The sequence below is a fragment of the Hemiscyllium ocellatum genome, chromosome 7, assembly GCF_020745735.1.
Source record: "Hemiscyllium ocellatum isolate sHemOce1 chromosome 7, sHemOce1.pat.X.cur, whole genome shotgun sequence".
NCBI lineage: Eukaryota > Metazoa > Chordata > Chondrichthyes > Orectolobiformes > Hemiscylliidae > Hemiscyllium > Hemiscyllium ocellatum.
This window is the reverse complement of record NC_083407.1, coordinates 103,171,995-103,194,516: the sequence shown is the minus strand read 5'-3', so window position 1 is coordinate 103,194,516 and position 22,522 is coordinate 103,171,995. Positions and strand designations below refer to the sequence as shown.

The following is a 22,522-nucleotide window of genomic DNA, read 5'->3' as shown; positions in this document are numbered from 1 at the left end:
TTCCCCTTTCTAGGAGTCATATATTTTCAGAGTTAGCAAACTGTCCTCTGCAGACAAAAGGAACATGTCCAAGTTTGGTACCTTTTGTTGCTTTAAATACTTTATGGTGCATTCTCTCCGGCAGTGCCCCAGTGTCTACTTGGCAACATAACAGCACCCTTTTCTCATGCAAGTATAAATCACTGCTCCTTTTGAAACTTGGCATTTGTGCACATGTCCTGATGAAGACAAAACTCTTGAAGAGCATCTCTTTCTCCAGCACTATTCAAGTCTCTTCTCATCAGTTGTTTTAATCCTAATTAGTACCCTCTAAATAGTGTTCAAAATGACAGATCTATCGAGGCAGCAAATGCATTTCTGTTATGTGCTGTATTTGTACTAGTTATTGGGAAGAGTTTAAAATACCCAAAAAGACAATTTAATACTAATATTTATTCTTTTTTAAAATAAAATCACAGAGACGCCATTTGAAAACTGGTGACAGATGTAAAAAGGTGATTTTATTTCCTGAAGTAGTGGTGACAGACCGAAAACAAGGCATCCTGGGCTTCAAAATGCACAGATACGTACGAGAACAAGAGAAAGCAGTCGATAAAAAACATCATAAAGCGAAGACAGGATCCACAAAGGGGCACTCCCAGCAAAAGGCAACATGCAGATATGTACGAAAGGATGAGCCTTCTGTGGAAAGGTTGGATTCGGAACGCATTCTGAATGTGCTCCAAAGGGATAATCCAGTGCGTGTCCGGGGGACTCATCCAGAAGGTGTGGCCGGCAATACACCGAGCAAGCAAGAAACACAGCCACGTGGTGGTGCTGAAGAATCAGCCCAGAAGACATCATCACAAGAGCCCTCCAAAAAGAAACCAACCCAAGATGATTGAATATTGTTATCTGTAATAGAAGATGGTCACCAGGAACATTTCTGCTGAAGACAGGGATGCACTATTTGTTGAATGTCTCCATGTAGTCATTTTCTGAGATAATGCAGTGTCTTGTTTTGAGGATGTTTTGTCTGTCCTTAATAAAGCTACAAAATTGAAGGATACTGGCAGTTTGAATCTTGAAAACAAGGTAGATATGACATTAGAATTGAACATGTGTTGCTGGTTAAAGCACAGCAGGTCAGGCAGCATCCAAGGAATAGGAAATTCAACGTTTCGGGCATAAGCCCTTCATCAGGAATCCTTATGCCCGAAACGTCGAATTTCCTATTCCTTGGATGCTGCCTGACCTGCTGTGCTTTAACCAGCAACACATGTTCAACTGTGATCTCCAGCATCTGCAGACCTCATTTTTTACCCGAAGATATGACATTAGACTCCAATTAGTAATCTATTTCACCTATGAACTCTATAATCAATAGTTAGAATACTTTACACCCATCTCTAATTGCCTAATATGTACAAGTGATGATAAAATTATGTCTGTTGAGCCAGCCCCACCTATTTACTTCAGTTAATTTATTTGACATCCATTTTCGGACCGGAATGAATGCCAGGCTGGTTCAATCGAGGCAAAAACTCTTGGAAGTGTTCAATAGACAGTCTTCATGGGGAGGCTGGGAGTTTATTTGGAAGAATGGAAATTCAACTGTGTGTCTCTGTAAAGATTAGCAGAATGACAAATCGGTAATTGTTAAATCTGTAGTAGCCATGGTATTACAGCAGTAGGAGTTAGTTTTAACAGCCTCAGCTCTCTAATGCTGGCAAAATGTGAATTCAAGACTAACTGATCTTAGAGCCTTGGGAATAGAAATTACAGCTGGCATTCCTGTGGTGCCATCTTTTGGATGTGATATGAAACTGAAGTCCTGTCTGGTGGGTGTGAAAGATTACATAGAACAATTTGAAAAGTGGGAGTGTTCTCTGAGTGTTCTAGTGTTCTGCACTTCAGCTCATGTCAAGTCCCACATCCCACGTTGTGCTCACTGACCTACATCGCCTTACAGCATCCTCGTTCCAGGATTGATGTCCTTCCTCTTTGGTGACCTCTCCAAATTTAATCACTCCACCATTGATGGTCATGTCTTGTGCTGCATGGTCTCATGCTCTGAAATTTAAACTATCTCTGTCATGCTATCTCTCTATCTTCCTTTAAGATGTTGCTTAAAATTGACATCCTTCATAAAACGTCTCATCACCTATCCTAACACTGCAGCTCAGTGTCAATTTTTTATTTAATCGCGTAAGTTTGAACATCCTTTGGGATATTTCACTGGTTAAAAATGTTGTTTGATTTACAAATTGATCTATTGAGTTTTAACTTAGTGTGCAGCTGATGGTTAATTTAATTCTGCTAATCCATTCATAAGAGTGTGTGCACAAACCCCTCATTCAATCACATCTGATGTTCTTCCTAATAATTTAGAAGGTTAAAGAGTCATTCGAAGTCTTCAAGTATTAAGGAGATGCGGTGGGACAGAGAGAAACTATTCTTGCAGTTAAGGAGTCTAAGGCTCGAGGCTACAGTCTAGAAAATGTAAAGCTGAATCTTTAAGAGTAAAATTAGGAGCCATGTCTCCAAACACAAAGGGTGATAGAATGTTTCCTTTATTCACTTGTGAGTTACAGGCATTGCTGGCTAGGCTGTCGTTTATTGCCCATCTCTAATCAACTTTGAGAAGATAGTCTGAGCCACTTCTGCAGTGATGTCGATACGGTCCCAGTGCTGTGTTAGAGAGACAATTCCAGGATTTTGGCACAGTAACAATAAAGAAACGGCAATATGATCCAGGTCAGGATGGTGTGAGGCTTGGAGGGGAACTTGCATGGTATTTCCACGTATCTGCTGCCTTTGTCACAGAATTATAGAGCTGTACAACATGGAAACACACCCTTCTGTCCAAATCGTCAATGCCAACCAGATCTAGTCCCATTTGCCAGCGTTTGGCCCTGATTCCTCTCAACCCTTTCTATTCATATGTCCAATGGCATGGTTGCTCAATGGTTAGCACTGCTGCCTCACAACATCTGGGACCCAGGTTCAATTCCAGTCTCAGGTGACTGTCTGTGTAGAGTTTGAATGTTCTCCCTGTGTCTGTGTAGCTTTCCTCTGGGTACTCCAGTTTCCTCCCACAATCCAAAGATGTGCAGGCCAGGTGAATTGGCTATGCTCAATTGCCCATAGTGTTCAGGGATGTAGAGGTTAGTGTATTAGTTGGGGGCAAATGTTGGGGAATGGGTCTGGGTGGGTTATTCTTCAGAATGAACTTGTTGGGCTGAATGACCTGTTTCCACACTGTAGGTATTCTATGATACATCCAGATGCCTTTTCAATGTTGTAATTGTACCAGCCTCCACCATTTCTTCTGGCAGCTCACTCCATACAAGCACCACCCTCCGCATAAAAAAGTAGCTCCTTAGGTCACTTTTAAATCTGTCCCCTCTCACCTTAAACCTATGCCCCGTCTTTCTGTATGGTAGATGTCACGGGTTTGGAAGACATCATTGAAAGAGTCTTCGTGAATTAATACTGCTTTTTCTATATCTACCATTGTTCATCAGTGATGGATGTTGTCAGTATTTAAAGTCATGGATGCATGGCTGTACAGGTTGCTCTGTCTGGGACAGTGTCAATAGACAATAGACAATAAGTGCGGGAGTAGGCCAACTCGGCCCTTCAAGCCAGCACCACCATTCATTATGATCATGGCTGATCATCCACAATCAGTATCCTGTTCCTGCCTTATCCCCATAACTCTTGATTCCACTATCTTAAGAGCTCTATCCATCTCTTTCTTGATAGTATCCAGAGACCTGGCTTCCACTGCCTTCTGGGGCAAAGTGTCCAGCACCTTGAGTATTGTTCAGGCTGGACTCGCTGGGTGGCACAGTGGCACAGTGGTTAGCACTGCTGCCTCACAGCACCAGCGACCCGGGTTCAATTCCCGACTCAGGCGACTGACTGTGTGGAGTTTGCACGTTCTCCCCCGTGTCTGCGTGGGTTTCCTCCGGGTGCTCCGGTTTCCTCCCACATTCCAAAGATGTGCAATTCAGGTGAATTGGCCATGCTAAATTGCCCGTAGTGTTAGGTAAGGGATACATGTGAGTTGCGCTTCGGCGGGTCGGTGTGGACTTGTTGGGCCGAAGGGCCTGTTTCCACACTGTAAGTAATCTAATCTAATCTAATCAAATGGAGATTATTCCATCAAACTCCTAATTTTTGTCCTGTCGATGGTGGACAAACCAGTATTACTCCAGTCTCTGACCTGCTGTTGTAGACACAGTATGTTAATGGCTGGCCCAGTTCAGTTTCTGGTCAGTGGTAAGCCCCCAGTATCTTGATGTTGGGAGATTCAGTGATGACAAAAGCCATTAAATGTCAAACCACAATGGTTACATTCTCTCCAGTTTGGAAATTACCAGGAACTTGGGAAGTGTGAATGGAAGAATGGTAAAAGTTTAGAAGTCTCTTCCTTAAGTGGCATTTAATGATATATCATCTATTATATTGAAGTCTGAGAGTAAGAGTTCTGTTAACCAACGGTTTTAAGGCATGGAGGTACGTATGTGTTTATGGGATGAGGTCACAGATAAGACATGATTTCATTGAATGGCAGAACTGTCTCCACAGGATAAAGCTCCTCCTCCTTTATTAATTCAACAATATGATGTTCCTCCAGGCATCTCTACACATCCACCTGGGTAGGGTGGTTAAGTCCCAGTGCTCAATTTGAACATTTGTCCATTGTGAAACTAACTTGCAAAAATCCTTCCTCAGACGTGAGCCCAGGCATAAGCTTTGTTCATGAATGAGGGATGTTTTAAAGAACAGTTTTTGCTTCTTTGAGTGAACCATTTGGAAGATGGGAAAGGTAACACTGTTTAAAGTTGCTGTGCTGGCTGTCTTCAGAGAAACTACTACCTCATTAGCTGTCAGCAATAAATGCAACAAATCATGTCAGAACAGGCAATCCCAAGATCAGTACACCAAATATTTCTTTAGTGTTGCGTTTGTTATGCATTCATAATTTTCTTAAGCAGGCAGCCAGACCAGAACTTTGCAATTTGTTTCAGTAAATGTACAGTGAAAATTACCTGGAATAAGTTAGCGAGGTTGACTACCAGGTTTTAAAACAGACAAAAATTAATTCACAAGATTACACAGTGAAACACAAAAAACAGAATAAAGAATCCCTACAGAACTCAGTCTAGACGTAATTATGCTGTTCAAATATAACAACTGTATCTTTGAGAAAAGGAACAGCTTTTATATAAAAAAAGTGACCAGCTTTGTGACACTTCCCCCTTTAAAAAAAGAACCATCAAATCAAAAGATGGCTTCATTTTTAAAACCCATCAAAAACCTGGTTAGTAGTCTAATCACACATCTGCACTATACTAACTGTAAACCTGCAAACCTGCACAACTACATGTGAATTCAGGGCGTGACACACCTGCCACCGAACGCCTCCGTATCTCATTCGAGTCTCATTAATGCATCGGCAATCACGTTTTCCCGACCTGCCGCGTGCACAATTGTCACATTGAATCGCTGTAACAACAAGCTTCATCTAAACAGTCTGACATTTCTGGCATACTTAAACTACTGGAGTTGTGCCTCACTACACACTTTACATTCAACAATCAGATATACGAACAAATCAACGGAACACCCATGGGATCACCAATCTCGGGACTCATAGCAGAGGCAGTTATGCAAAGGTTAGAACAAACAGCCCTACCACAAATTCAGCCCAAACTCTGGGTCAGATATGTCAATGACACATTTGTAATCATCAAAAACACGGAAATAGAAAAAACACACCGGATCATCAACGCCACACTCACAGGCATCCGATTCACGAGAGAAGAAGAAAAGGATAGCCAACTCCCATTCCTAGACATGAAAGTACAGAGAACACCGAACGGAGAATTCACCACAAGGGTACACAGGAAAACAACACACACAGACCAAGTCCTAAACTATGAAAGTAACCACCCCAACACACACAAACGAAGCTGCATCAGGACACTATTCAAAAGAGCCACAACATACTGCAGTACACCAGAACTGCAAAAAGAGGAAGAGGAACACCTATACAAGGTATTCGCCAAAAACGGATACCCGCGCAACTTTATCAACAGATGCCTAAGAGACAGACCACGGAACGAGGACATGCCACAACCAAAAGGACTAGCCACACCACCATACATCAGGAGCATTTCAGAACTGACAGCCAGACTACTGCGACCCTTAGGACTCATAACGGCACACAAACCAACAGCCACGCTCAGACAACAACTCACTAGAACAAAGGACTCGATACCCAACATGAGCAAAACTAATGTAGTTTACAAAATACCATGCAAGGACTGCAGAAAACACTATATAGGACAAACAGGAAGACAGCTAACAATCCGCATACATGAACATCAATTAGCCACGAAACGACACGACCAGCTATCCCTAGTAGCCACACACGCAGACAACAAGCAACATGAATTCGACTGGGAAAACACTACTATCATAGGGCAAGCCAGACAGAGAACAGCCAGGCAATTCCTAGAAGCATGGCATTCATCCACAAACTCCATCAACAAACACATCGACCTGGACCCAATATACCAACTACTACAGCGGACAGCTGAAACTGACACCCGGAAGCGGCAAGGACAGACCACTATAAATACCGGAAGAAACATCAAAGAAGCACTTCGCAGGAGGCTCCAGAGCACTGATGATGCCGCCTAGCCAGGGGACGAAACGTTTGCAACAAAAACTTCCAGCTCGGCGAACAGAACCACTACAGCAGAATCATTTCGGAAATGTAAATGGGTCTCACCTAGACTTTGTTACCAGGGGTGGTGTCGAAGATTTCACTGGGCATGTGCCCTATGTCTGCACACAACCTATCACACCTTCCTCTCCCCCCAATCCTCAGTTGCAAACCCCACTCTGCCCCAGGGATACCTTCCCACCAGTGGACCCCACACCCACCTTGGTTGTGACCCCTCCTCCCATAGTCCAGACCCCACACTCCCCTCTTCAAACAGTAGCCCGCCTCGATATCTCCCACCCAATCCCGATCTGCCCTGTGCAAGCCACCATTCCCCTTTGCCCCCTGGTACCCTACTCACTGACATCCGACCCCTACCCTCCTGGCACTGTACCTACCTGGCACACTGGCCCCTGTCGTTTCACCCGAATGATTTTTTTGTGTTCAGTGCTGCAGGGACCTCCGGGGTAAGTCCCCAGCAGCAGCTTCCACCAGCAGAAGTCAAGGTGGCAGCAGGTTAATGGGTTGCAGGTCACCTCCCAGAAGCTCTCCCACCTCACACCTGCCTTCCACACTGACCCTTTCACGGGAGCAGTCACAGCGGCTCTCCCAGATTCCCAGACCTTCACATTTCACAAGGAGGCAGGCGGCTGCCGCTAGAAACAGGGAATGGGGGCAGTCTGGGGGAACCTATCAGAACACAAGTGCAGCTTCGCCTTTCTGAAGGACTCCCGATTGGTCCCTCCTGGTGGAAATGCGGAAATCTTCTGTCGGGTTTGATTAAAATAAAAGGTTAGTGAAAGTCAGTCCGATTGAAGGGGCCAGTGTTTGGAAAACCTGGCTCATTGGTTCTCATTCCCACACAAACAAACTTGCATTTCCGCCCCCCAAACTTTTCCTCTGAGTGTTGTGACTTCCTCATTGATTGATGTCAGTTTCAGTCTCATTGTTGGTGGAGACAGGGCCTGGATTTTCATTCCGTCTGTTTGTCCTTTTTCTCCCCCCCCGGCACAATAACATTAGCACAGCTTTGAATCAAACTTTTATTCTGAATATTTTGACTGGACATCCGGAGAGCTACAACCTCAAATTCTGCTCAATCACGTTTACTAATCCAGAGGATTTTACCCGCACTGTCGCACACAAATAACGCACGCAGGCAAAGTAGAAAGGAACTGTGTCCTTTCAGTTGTGTGTTGACATCAGTTGGCCTTCATTCGATCCTGCAACACAAAAGTGCAGCAGCAATGAATACCGCTGGATAAACTGGAAAGATAGCATATCACCAGTATTACTGGCAGTCCCTCCTGGGCTACTGGTTAGGCAGGTAATGGCCCGTGTTACTGGTACCGGCCATATCTACTGGTGCCACTATTACTGATACCACCGATATGCACTGGTGCCACTCATTTCCTACACAGTGAATTGTGATCTTTCAAATTTCCCCTTTTTTGGAAGGGTCCTAGATAATGTTAAGTCTGCAAAAGTAACACTCATTCCTTTCAGAAATGGAAGAAAGTAAAAAACAGGAAATTCCAGGGGAATTCGGACTGGCAGCAGTCACCAGGAAACTGTTGGGATCCACTATACAGATAGAGATAACAAGTCATTCAAAATATCATTGTATAATTGTAATCAAAATATCAATGATAATTGTATTATCATTGTATCATTGCAACATGAAAGGGAAATCATGTTTGGTAATTGGTTTACTGTTTCTTTGAGGATGTAACTGCCAGAGAAATGGAACAACTGCATGGAAAATATTCAAACTTTCAAAATGCAAACAAAAATACATTATATGGAATATTACTGCATAAAACAAGGGCTCACTGTGTTAGCATAATATATTAGCAAGGACAGAGAATTGATTAACAGACAGAAAATAATAAGCACAAACCATTTTCAGGTTGACAATCTGAAACAAACCATTGCGAAGGAACTGGAGTGGAGCCTCAACTATTTACAGTCTATTGTGTGCCTCAGACAGTGGGACCATGCATAGTGTATTCAAATATCATGTCCCAAGGTTAGGTGGAAAGTGAAGCTGTGAGAAGCATATTGATTGAGGGGATATTGGTAACTGAGTGGTGACGGTTAGTGTATTAAATTGGAAATGCGAGATGATTCAATTTGGCAAGACAAATAGGAAAGCAGACGATTTTATAAAACCAATTACACATGTTGGCACACAGAGGGATTGTCTATGGAACACAGAACAGTAACTTGTAGGCACAGCAAATAGTTAGGAGAGCAAATGGTCTGTTGGACTTAATTGTGGGGAAGGGGCTAGAATTCAAGACTTTACGTTATGGCATCTTCCTGCAAATATACAGGGCTTTGGTAAGGCCTGGCCTGAAATACTAATTTGGTATTGGAGTCTAAGGACAGTGTACTCTGGGGTGAGAGAGTTGTTCCACGTGGAGAAATTTGGTCGGATAAACTCTCTAGAGTTTATAAGAATTAGTGATGACCTCACCAAATCATGGAAGATTCAGAGAGAATCTGACAGATGGATGTTTTGGATCTGTAACTCTGGTTGGTGTCTACAGGACGAGGGCCATAGTCTCAAGATAAAGGGTTGGGCAATTAGAGTCTTGGAAACATACAGCATGGCAACATTCCCTTCGGTCCAACTCGTCCATGCTGACCAAATTTCCCAGACGAAACCCGGGTTCAATTCCCGACTCAGGCGACTGACTGTGTGGAGTTTGCACTGTCTGCGTGGGTTTCCTCCGGGTGCTCCGGTTTCCTCCCACAGTCACAAAGATGTGCAGGTCAGGTGAATTGGCCATGCTAAATTGCCCGTAGTGTTAGGTAAGGGGTAAATGTAAGGGTATGGGTGGGTTGCGCTTCGGCGGGTCGGTGTGGACTTGTTGGGCCGAAGGGCCTGTTTCCACACTGTAAGTAATCTAATCTAAGTAATCTAAAAAAAAAATTTCACTTGCCTGCATTTGGTCCATATCCCTCTAAACCTTTCCTATTCATGGACCTATCCAAATGTCTTTTAAATGTTGTAACTGTACCTGCATGAACCACTTCTTCTGGCAGTGCATTCCACACACAAACTATTCTCAGTGTGAAGGAGTTGCCTCTCAGGTCCCTTTGAAATCTTTCCCCTCTCACCTTAAAAATATGCCCCCCAGTTTTGAACTCCCCCTTCCAAGGGAAATGACCTTTGTTATTAACCTTATCCATGTCCCTCGTGATTCCATTAACCTAAGGGGAGGAGATAATTGATGAATCTTTGAAATCTCTACCCCAGGATGCAAGGGATGCTCACTCACTGATTATACACAGGAGAGAGGTTGATCCAGTGTTTGGATTTTTGGGGATCGAGGGATGGGGAGCCGTTTGGAAAGTGCACATTCAGCTGGAAGCTCAGCCATGATCTTATTGAATGACAAAGCGGGCTCGAGGGGCCGAATGGCCTCCTTCTGTTTCCCTCCTTTAGGATGAACAACATCTTCCTTCTGGCCATTCTCTTCACGGGTTCACCTCAGGTGGCCCTGACATTGGCCAGGTTTTTTAAAATTAGAAGCCAAGAATGGTGTCGTGATTCCATTCTTTCACACTTCCATTCTTTGAGTTTGCAATTGATACGAATGAGGGAAAATTCTTGCCAAATACAGGCTGAGATGCTGTGCCACGTGTCTCTTATTGAGATTAAAATGATATACCCAGTGTTGCTAAACACAGTCCTCCTCATCGATCACTCTGCACTGCCTTTACAAAAGCAACATGCATTTGTGTAGCACCTTCACTGTAGTAAAGTGACTCCCGGGCCCTTCAGAGAAGTATTTGCAAAGACATTGGACACAGGGACATGTGAGGAGATGTTAGGGATGGATTGTCTAAACCTTTGTCAAAGAAGCAGGTTTTAAGGAGGAACACTTGGAAAGCTTTCGGGGAGGGATTCCGTTGCTTAGATCTGGGAAGCTGGAGTCACAGCCGCTGGTGGTGAAGTGATGAAATTGGGGAGATGCAAGAGGCCAGCATTGGAAGAGATCAGAGGAATTGGAGGGTTAGAGGCCCACGGGGGGTGACAGGCAAAGGATTGGGAAAAACCATCAATGGTTTCAAAGGCAGGGTTGAGAATTTTAAGACTGAGGCTTGGACCAATTAGAAGCAAATGTAGCCTAGAGTACACGAGGGTAAAAGGGGAGTAGATTGGTACAAAAAACATTTGGGCATTTTTAGTGCTGCTGTAAATGACTTGTGAATGGCATCAAAGCAAATGGAGTTGAGAGGGAGCAGAGGGATGTGTTGGAGAGGTATAGAAAATATAGTTTTGGCTTTATCTGTGATCGTCACAATTGTAGAGCGGGGCCACATGAAATGATAGTGTCAGTAGAGAGCTGCAGGAGTGTATGACCATTTATTTGCATAGGGGACCTTATAATAGAAGGGACAGCTAAGGGAGAGTAGGAGTGTCACGAGGGGAGGTGATGACAAGTTAAGATGGAGGTTGAAAACACTGAAGCTGTGGCATTGACCTGGGCAGAGGCTGAGAGAGGGAAGCAGGAAGTAGTTTTGACAAGGAATTCAATTTGTCTCAAGGATATGGTCTGGACAATGACAAATTACAGGAGCAATGATGGGTGTGAGAGGAAGATGGAGAAGCTGAGCTGTTCAAAGGCAGAGAAGCTGCCAGCACAGGAGGGGGACAGATGAAGACAGAAGTGGGACCACTGCAATCTGGTATCTCCCACATCTGAACAAGCAGTGCAGGAGACACTGTCTGCTTCACTCATGATAACGATACAGTGGTGCAAATATTATGTGTTACCTGGGTCAATCACAACACAGTATGCAGTCTGTGTCCCATGCCCTGTGTCCCCATTCCTGGGCATGACATGCTATCCAGGTCTCTCAAACTGCCATTTCTTATTATTGCTGGCCATACTAAGGTGCTCGAAGAACCAAGGCCCTAAATCCTAAATAACTCAACCTTCATCAAAAAATGAAAATGACTCCTCCACCATGCGCAGGGTACAAACAAACTCCATTGTGCTGTGTGTGTCTGAATTATCACAAGACCCTTTAACCTTTAACACACATCACTGACCTGTTCCTGCTGGGAACTCCCCTGGTGCTCGCCTTCCTCAGCTGTGGCCTTTGTTTTGGAATGTTGTCCAGTAACATCAGAGGCAGATAACGTGGTGGGGCTTTTCCTTTCATCTCCGTCCTGATCACTCTCTGCACTTAGAATTGATGTCAATGAAGGTTGATAGCTTAATAAATCAAGACTGAAATGTTTCCCTGAAGGTTTCTGTTTGAAAGCAGAAAGGTAATTATATTTGGCAGTGGACTCTTCATTCCTTTTTTTAGCATCATCAATTCTTCTTCCCACTATCAGAAGTATTTATTCGATAAGTCTCTTTCCTAGTTCCCTCAGCTAGCTTGTGTCGACGACTCAACTTTCCTTTCAGAGTTTCACTTTGCTAAAGTAACACTATTCATCTCCTGCTAGAAATGTTCTAATTATTGAATGTTTAGTAATCTATTCTTTTATTTTCACTTGTGAAACTTTGAAATGCTCTTGTGATACATTACATGTTCCTATGAGTCTTCTGTGAAACATGGGCACATAACTCAACACTGAGACTTCATTATTTTGATTTAAGAACGTCCCTGAATTAATTTTAATGGACCTCTAATCTCATGGCCATAAATCCATTCAAAAAGCAAAACCTCGTAGATTCATTTGCAGAATCTCTTGTGAGAAGCAAGAAATTATTAAAAAATGTAATCTTTTGTCTCACTGGTGTGGGTATTCATGATAATGTGCCTTAAACGTGGTTAGGAGAAAGTGAGAACTGCAGATGCTGGAGATCAGAGTTGAAAAATGTGGCGCTAGAAAAACGCAGCAGGTCAGGCAGCATCCGAGGAGCAGGAGAGTCGATGTTTTGGGCATAAACCCTTCATCTGGAATGTGGGCTGGGAGGGAAGAGGGCTGAGAGATAAAAGGAAGGGTGGGTGTGGGGCTGGGGTAAAGGTAACTGGGAAGGCGATAGTTAGATTCAGGTAGGAGTGGTGATGGTGATGGTGATGGGTTGGAGTTGAGGATGGAGTTGGAGCGGAGAGGTGGGAAGGAAGATGAAAAGGTAGAACAGGTTCAGAAGGCAGTGTCGAATTGGAGGGTCGGATCTGGGAGGAGGTGTGGAGAGAGGAGATGAGGAAACTGGTGAAGTCGACATTGATGCCGTGTGGTTGGAGGATCCCAAGGTGGAAGATGAGGTGTTCTTCCTCCCGCTGGACTTGGTGGCAGAGGAAACCCAGCAATTGAATGTCCTTGGCGGAGTTGGGGGCAGGGGGAGTTGAAGTGGTCGGGCACAGGGCAGTGGGGTTGGCTAGTGCCTGTGTCCCAGAGATGTCCCCTGAAGTGTTCCATGAGTTGCTGTCCTGTCTTCCCAATGTAGGGGAGACCACATTGGGAGCAATGGATACAGTAGATGAGGTGTTTGAATGTGCAGAAAACTCTCTGCCAGATGTGGAAGGATCTTTTGGAGGTTTTAGACTGATGTGATCTCTTCAATGTGCCCTCTGTTTACAGATGATACCCAATTCACTATGATTGTTTTATTCACATATTGCTAATGGTTTCCTGGAATATTTTAGGCATAAAGTTAGAACCCTGAATAAATGGTATCTCAAGTGGTAGTTAATAACCTGCTCAGTGATGCCCAGCTTGGGTTCCACCAGGGTCACTCAGCTCCTGACCGCATTGTTGCCTTGGTTCAAACATGGACAGAAGAACTGAATTCCAGAGGTGAGGTGAGAGGGACAGGCCTTGACATTAAGGCTACATTTGACCAAATGTATCATCAAGGAGCCCTAGCAAAACTGGAATCAATAGGAATCAAGGGAAAACTCTCTACTGGTTAGAGTTATACCTAGCACATAGGAAGTTGGTTATGATTGTTCGAGGTCAATCATCTCACCTCCAGAACATCTCTGCAGGGGTTCCTCAGGGTAGTGTCCTGGGCTCAATCATCTTCAGCTGCTCCATCAATGACCTTCCATCCATCATAAGGTCAGAGTGGAGATGTTTACCAATGATTACACAATGTTCAGCACCACTCGTGACTCCTCAGATACTGAAGCAGTCCATGTTCAAATGCTGTAAGATCTGGATAACATCCAGGCTTGGGCTGACAAGTGGCAAGTAACATTTCAACCAGACAAATGCCAGGCAATGACCATCTCCACTAAGAGACAACCTAACCACTACGTCTTGACATTCAATGGTGTTACCATCACTGAATCCCCCACAATCAACATCACTGAGGTTATCATTGACCAGAACCTCAACTGGACACACCATACAAATGCAATGGCTACACAAGCAGGTCAGAGGCTAGGAATACTGCAGTCAGTAACTCACTCCTCTGTCTCCAAAGCCTGTCCACCATCTACAAGGCACAAGTCAGGATTGAGATGAAATACTCCCCACCTGCCTGGGTGGATGCAGCGAGAGCAACACTCAGGAAGACGCCCTCCCTGAAACCACACACCATTCTGACTTGGAAATATATTGCCATTCCTTCACTGTCTCTGAATCAGCATTTGAGGTGTATCTCCAGCACACGGACAGCAGCAGTTCCAGAAGGCAGCTCACCTTCATCTTCCCAAGGGCAACTAAAGGTGGGCAATAAGTAAGTGTCCAGCCAGCAATGTACACAGCCCATGAATGAAAAAAAGAGTAAAGAGCTGAACTAACCTTTGCACTACCATCCTCACTATATTTGTAATTCAAAGAAATAGCTTCTGGGATTCGGGCAGTCAGATCCACAACCGATGTCTTGTTTTCATTTTTGGGAATAATCTGACACAGTTTCCTGACATTCGACCAAATGGTTCTTCAAAAATTCGCCGAGATGTCAAAGGGGCTGGTCTGATTACATGTTGAAGTTTTGCTACCATCTGACATATATATGGTATGTTCTACAGAACTGCATGACATCTTTATGAAGTCCTGGCCATGTAACATAGTGGTGTTTAATGCCTGTGTTTCCTGTATTCCTACATGTTCTGCCTTAGAAAATTTATGTGCTATCTGCAATATCTCTTTACAATAACTGGGTGATACCACTTTTTATGAATGACTGTCATTGTTCACCTGCAGATCTATGATTGTCTAAGTTCATCTCCACTTCCTCATTTCTTCAATACAACCAGTAGAACTAGCTGTCTGAGTCAATTGACCAGGGGGTGCAGTGCATACCCCATCCTCTAGGAGACAGTGAGGACACTGATACCCCATCCTCTGTGTGCCTTCAATTCTGAAATGTTTGGATAGCCAGGGTTTCCATTTCGCTGTCTCTACATATCATTGGTGATCGTAACTCTGATGATCCCAAATCAGTCGATCAAGATATCTGAATAGATAACTAATAGTAAAGGAGGAAACACTGGGAATGCACTCAGGTATAAATAAACTCCCACCCCTTCAACCTTTAATACTCAAGGATTGCTGAGCCCTTACACGCGGGTGGCCCCAGTTTTGGGCAGGTCTGTGATTACCTTAGACGTTGAGGCAGGTTTAGTGAATTTAGATTTATCTTGGTCCTTGTCAGATCCCTTCTTTTCCAGACTGTGACGTCTTGCTGAACGTTTCTGCAGTGATAAGAGAAAGTTTCAGAAATGCTGCATGTAGTTTTCTCTGACTGTACAACCCCTGCTACAATGACCAAGACAGAGCCATCAGATCGAGACCATATTTATGCTTTCGAGACCGTGTGTAGCCATTGAGCAGTGTGGGAGTGCTGGCTGCACACCCCACTCATTAGAAGATGCTGTGATTCCTGAGTCAGTTCCAATCGGAATGTACAGATTGTGTCCCCCTCCTTACTGTCCATTTCTGGTCACAATCAGATGCCCAGACCTCTCATGGTGCCCTGATGCAACAGAAAGAGACACCGTGAATAAATCAAACTTCACCAAAGGAGGGGAAAGTCCAAAATCACACCTGGGGACAAAGCTACCTCACTGAGCTTGAATGTACAGAATCACTGCACAGCTTTCCCATCCTTCCAACTTTGGATAATCAGGGATCACTGCCTCCTTCCCACTGGATCAGGATGTTTGGCTTCATCAGCTGTGGGCCCAGCTTAGGCTGAAGGATTACCTTGTGCTTTAAGGCCTTTTTCAGAATTGGATGATCTGCCTCTTTTATTGAACCTGATGATATTTTCGTGACGAAATCCAGGGTGGGATCGCTGTCTGAAAGATCCTGAAGAGAAGAATATGGTTATTTGCTGCAGTGTTGCTTCTATTTCTTTTGTTACTCTAGACTCTTATTCTGAACAAAGAAGGCCATTGAGATCTTGGAATACTTGGGCAGATAGGAATCATAGAATTCCTGCAGTGTGAAAAGAGGCCATTTGTTTCATTGAATCTGTACTGACCTTCCAAAGAGCATTCCACCCAGACTTCACCCTATCCCCATAACCGCATTTTAACTGTGGCTAATCCACCTGACATGCACACTACAGGTCTTTATGAGTCTGAGGACAGAGCATTTGCTCCTGATCTGGATGGTGTGTCCAGGCCCACAGATGGCAGGGCCTCTGCGGTGGCCTCCCACAGGATGGGTCGGGGGGGTAGTGGTCAGTCTTCCCTCCCCATCTCCCCTCTCTCCCCTTTCCCTCAGGAGAGGCAGTCTCCCCTCTGTCTAATTTTGAAACCATTGATTTCAGCAAGGAACATAGAACAATAAAAAAGTTACACATCTCTTATATTTAAATCTGAACAATTTTTTAATCATCCTGTTCAGAGAAATAATTACACACCTCTGGCACAGGTGGGACTTGAACCTGGGCCTCCTGGTCAATGTTACCTCTACACCACATATATACCACAACAGCAAGGGATCCAACACTGATCCCTGTAGAACAATGCTGCAAATCACCTGCCACTCGCAAAAACATTGTCAAACATTGTCCATTGTTTCCTGTCACTGAACCAATTTCAGATCCATTTTGCCACATTCCCCTGTGTGCAATTGGCTTTAATTTTTCTGATATACCAGACCTTGTCAAATACTTTCCTCAAATCCAGGTTGACAACATCCACTGCACGAGCTCGTCAATCCTCTCTGTTACTGCCTCAAAAAATTCAATTTAGTCTCTAAGACACAGCCTCCCCTTAACAAAACCATGCTGACTATCCCTGATTAATCTGTGCCTTTCCAAATAACAGCTAATTCTATCTCTCAGTCTTGATTCTAATAATTTGCCCACCATCAAAGTCAGAATGACAAGCCTCTAATTACTAAGCCTAGCCCTCACATCTTTTTTCAGTAATGGTACAATGTTTGCAGAGTTCCAGTCTCGGGGACCTCGACTGTATTGAGTGAGGATTGGAAAACCTCTCATATTTTCTCTTTCTTTTAATTTATTGTTTTAATTACATTATTGTGGAGGTCTGTTATTCTGAACTTTTATTTCTTTATTTTTCTAATTTATTACTGTGATTTTGTACTGTTGTGGGACTGTAATGCTGACAATTTTTTTTCAAATTTCTTTTAAGAATTTATACTGAAGAATCTTTACTGAGTTACCTTTCACCCAAGATGGTGCCGTAAGTGATGGTTTGTAAACTTTTCACTCCACTCATCTGACAATAAAGCTCATTCAAATTCAAAACAATCTTCAGAGCTGTCTATATTCCCGCCCTGACTTTGAAGAATACAGTTTTAAACTTGATTATTGATCAGTCGAAAGATCATGTGAACAATGTTGGTGCCCCTGGCTCTCACATAGACTAATTTATGTGCAGGATTTCACAACATCCAATTGCTAAGTTCTGTTGGACCCAAAAATCTGATTTCTCTCCACAGCTGCTGCCAGACTTGCTGAGCTTTTCCCACAATTTCTCTTTATGTTACAATCCATCCAACACTGGTGATTTATTCACCCTCTGGAAGGTCAGTCCATCCAGCAGTTCCCCTCTCACTGTGTTTATTGTATCTACTATTTCACACTATTCATTCTTAACTAGAATATCTCCCACATTTGTGGCTGGCATCAAATCAGGGCATAGAGTTACTGTAGAGCACTGCCACAAAATACCAGGAGGAATAATAAGCTCGACCACTAAGTGGTTAGGTATTGATTCTTTTTGGTGCCTGTGTTTTGGCAGTGGGAATGAAGGAGTTATAATTCCTTGGAGAGTCTGAATCTAAACAAAGTGGAGGAGCAAAGGGATTGAGAGGGACTGATTTATAGCTGTCCCACAGTGACAGCAGAGCGAGCAGGCAATTCCCGGAGTGGCAGTGGAGTGGGCCAGAGCCGGAGCTGGAGTGGTGGCTGTGTGTGTCCTGGATGGAGACCGGCCCCTAGAGGCAGCATGGCCTGGTGTTCTGGGGCTGGCAGGCACCGGCTCATGTTGGAGAGAGGTTGGAACTGAAGTACTTTATGGTCACTTTCCAGGATCTTTCTGGAATTTTTAAAATCTCTTTGCATGCTGAACTCAGTAACAGCACTTAAAGTATCTGTACCGAGGTACTCTGTATCTGAGGTGGCGCTGAGTTGTGACATTACAAATCTTTCACTGCATTCATTCGAGTGCAAGTGACAAGAAAGGCTCTTCTATTCTAGGACTATGAAAATGCGAGGAAAACTCAGGGGTTCATTGCTGACTGTTCAGTTCAAAGGGGGGTCTGCATGATTCACTGCAACTCCAGTATTGACAGGGACAGATCTGGAGTTGGCAGGCTCCTTACTGCTCACCAACCCAGCAATGTCTTCCCACTGATGGTGATGTTTGGATGGCCTCCAGCCACTATGTGGAGAGAACAGATTTCTCCCTCCTCACAGCCAGGGCCTCTGGAGCACCATTGGAAGAGAACCATGTCCCCTCAGGAGTAATGTCAGCCACATCTCTCCACCCACATGTTTCTCCAGAGCATGTGCAGCCAGATGTTCGCCATCTGTTTAAGAACCATTGGCTTCCTTTAGGTGGGATCGTGTATACCTGAAACCTGGTCACCACTGACAGGCGTGACACCAGGGAGCAGTGTGGGAATGCTGCCTGAATGGGTTTAATAGGCATGTGCGGTTCACATCTCACCCTCTGCATGGCCATTGCTGGATACAATCAGATGCTCAGCTCTTTCCATCTTTAATTATCGTCACTGATCCACCTGTTGTTTAATTAATCATCCAAGGGAACAGACCAAAAAATAAATCGACTTCTACCACAGGAGATAAAAGTCCAGAATCTCACCCAGAGGACAAATAAACTGCATTCCTGACCACAACCCACTTACAACACCATAAATTACTGACCGTTTCCTCATGTTTATTGTAATTTTCAGTTGTGTTCTCACTGCTGAGATCTCCACCTGACACGAGAATGGGAATTCCATGATCTGAGCTTCTCTTCGGTGAAGAGTCAGGAGATCTCTCTGAATATTTCTACATTAAACAAAAAGGTAATTTTTTCACAATGCTTTCATCTTTTCCAAACACCCTTCCCCATCTCCTACATTGAATAAGACAGAGCTATCAGCTCTAGGATCTGTTTCCCCATTGGGAAGTTGGTATCCGAGGTAACAGCTGAGCAATGGCTCTAGGTGCGTGATCCCCCATTTCCCGGGTGATGAACGTTCATTGTGAATGCAGAACCCTTTTAATAAATCTGCTCATTGTCTTTCTTGTACGTGGTAAAGGGAGGTTTGTAAAATGGACAGAATTAATTACACATTGGACTGGAGGTTTATCTCAAGTGTTGAAGAGGGTTAATGTTTCTGTCGACTCATTTCAGGTGATTACCAGACAAGTAACTCAGATTCTAGCCATCATTCAGAAGTACAAAGATTGGTGCTGGTGTTGGTGAAGACTAGCCCAGAAAAATAGGCTTTCAGGCAGAAGTTCAAAATATTGCTGAGAGATAGTTTGGGTATAAACAGACAGAGATCACTGGTATTCATGAAAAGTACATCTTTTGGTTAACAACTTGATTTTCAGGTTAAACAATAAGGGGCAAATTTTTTTCCAAATACTTCCTGCTCAAAAGAGCCCCCGAGATGGCTCTTGATCTGCAAACCAATTTACCTCACTGTGACCATAAAACATAGAACATAGAACAGTACAGCACAGAACAGGCCCTTCAGCCCACGATGTTGTGCTGACCATGTCAGGGAATTGAAGCACATGATGGGAAATGACCATCCGGAGGCTGCTTGAAGAAATGATTGTCACTGAGTTGCCTGGCAACACTCATTAAAGAGGCTGCACAGCATTTCTACATCTAATATTTGAGCAAACACCCTTTCTGAACGGCGACTGGGAGGAAACAAGTCATTGCCAAGGACTTAGGGCACCATTGTAGGATAGAATCGATATTTGAAGGGATGAAGAGGATTGGCCTTGTGTAATACCTCCTCCAGCAGTCAGCTTGTGTCTCTGCCCATGATAGGCACTTCACCTTCTTCAAAGAGGCAGTGGGGGGAAGAGGGTTCGCTGGCCAGCTTTATTACCTCCGGAGCTAACCTGCTTTCTCACGATATTCGTCCCTCCCTCCTGCAGGAATGAGGTCTGTTTGTGAGAGTCTTGTGAAGTGTTGTGTACCTGTCGTGGTGTCATTCTGATGCTTTCTGTGTGAGCTTTAAGTTATAGATAAATCAAGAGTTACAGACCCACTTAATGATCATGGTAGGAAGCAAAATGAAAATTTTCTTCAAGTGTTAATTTGTAAAAATTGTATAAATTAAAGCTACAAAGAAGAACAGAATAGATTTTCTGAAAGCAAATTCATGCTGGAAAAATAAATTACTGAACCTTTTTTGAAGGAAAGATAGGATTAATTCACTGGAGTAATATATTTGGATTTTTAATCAACCTTCAATATGATCCACCATCTAATGGAGTTGTGATTAATGTCAAAACATGGAGTCAGGGAAGAAAGAGCAGAAAAGATAGCAGATGTAAAGGGATGGTCCATTGAGCTGAGTACAAGGAACATTGCTATTCATCAGTTACAGAAGGAGTTTGGCCTCAGGTGTACAAAAGCAGTAATTGTTTTTAAAAAATTGAAATGTTGGGGAAAATATCAAATTGCTGAGAAAACACAGTGATATAGAAACTGCACAAGAAGAAAATCTAGAAACTGCTAAACAAACTGGTAGAATGGGTTTGTAAATTGTAAATGTAATGTAACAATATTACAATACTGACTACAGTAACATGTTAACTTGTTCAACTTCACATTTCATAATCATTTTTAAATTATTTCATATTTTAAAAATGGTCTTCCCCAAGATGTCCCATCATGAATTCTGTTTGGCCCATCCCTGGCACTCAATTTTTGTGCAATAATATTTCTTTGTTCAGCTATTCTTAATGTGTTTATTCTTATTCATTTAAAGCTGTCTTGAATCTGTAGCATCTCAATGCTGTTTATAATCTGCTGTCTTCACACATGTATTCTTGTATTGAATCAATGCCTTTTAAATTCTATGGTCTTACATTTTCATCAAATTTTTAATCTCCATTATTACAATGTTGCAGTATTTTATCTATAAGATTTTCAATTCTTTCTAATGACAATTCCACATGTGACTCTTACATTAAAGTTTTAAATTCAGTAAACAAAACTATATTATATTAATTCTTTTAAGCTTTGCACTGTGTTCAATGGCAACACTGCATCTTTGTATAGCTAAGTTGGGTTTTACTGCTTTTTTTAATGATTAGCTTATTGGGTTTCCAAACATCTGCAGCCAAGGTGAAGATTTCCTGTGTCTTCACAGGCAATTTCCAAGGTGAGATAGATAGGTTCTTGAGTACCAAGGGTTACTGGAGAAAGCGGGAGAATGGGCTTGAGTAACTTATCAGCCAAGATTGAATGGTGGAGCAGACTCAATGGGCTGAGTGGTGTACATTCTTCTCCTTTATCTTATGGTCTTATGGTCTTTAGTCGTGGGTCTGGAGATAAGGTGGGGACATTAATAATTACTTAAAGGGGCTCAACAGAAATGGTGGTGGGAGTGGGGGGGGGGTGGAGGTGCAGCTGGAAGGTTATCATAGCCACTGGGATAGCAACAGAAAAGGGAAGATGAAGGAAGGGGGAGAATTCTCGTGTCACTGGTGGAACTTGCAAGTCACTGATACTGTGGAGAAATTAGAACCTTGCCCAATCAAATCACAAGCCAACTGTGCACTAACAAAATAAAATGACTGACACCACACGCAAAGAAGTGGAATTATTTAGTTTTTTTTGGGTAACATAGAACATAGAACATTCCAGTGCAGTAAAGGCCCTTTGGCCCGCCATATTGCGCTGACCTGTGAAACCAATCTGAAGCCCATCTAACCTACACTATTCCAGTCTTGTCCATATGCCTATCCAATGACCATTTAAATGCCCTTGAAGTTGGCGAGTCCACTACTATTGCAGGCAGTGCGTTCCATACCCCTACTACTCTCTGAGTAAAGAAACTACCTCTGACATTTGGCCTAGATCTATCAGCCCTCAATTCAAAGCTAAGTCCCATCATGCTAGCCATTGCCCTTCGAGGAAAAAGGTTCTCACTGCCCAACCTATCTAACCCTCTGATTATCTTATATGTCTCAAGTCACCTCTCAATCTTCTTCCCTCTAATAAAAACAGCCTCAAGTCCCTCAGCCTTTTCTTGTAAGACCTTCCCTCCATATCAGGCAAAATCTGAGTAAATCTCTTCTGAACCCTTTCCATAGCTTCCACATCCTTTCTATAATGTGGTGACCAGACCTGTACGCAATACTCCAAATGTGGCCGCACCAGAATTTTGTACAGCTGCCCCATAATCTCATG

The 22,522-nt window shown here is 43.4% G+C and overlaps 1 protein-coding gene across 1 annotated transcript in view; it reads left to right on the top strand.

Annotated features, from left to right (window-relative positions):
• The window catches only part of LOC132817660 (uncharacterized), a 37,456-nt gene extending 36,518 nt beyond the window's left edge, over window positions 1-938 (top strand). Inside the window, exon 8 of the mRNA XM_060828160.1 lies at window positions 459-938. Coding sequence (XP_060684143.1) covers window positions 459-884 — 426 coding nt within the window. The 3' untranslated portion in view covers window positions 885-938. The remainder of the gene's footprint in view (window positions 1-458) is intronic.
• The last annotated feature ends 21,584 nt before the right edge of the window (window positions 939-22,522 follow it).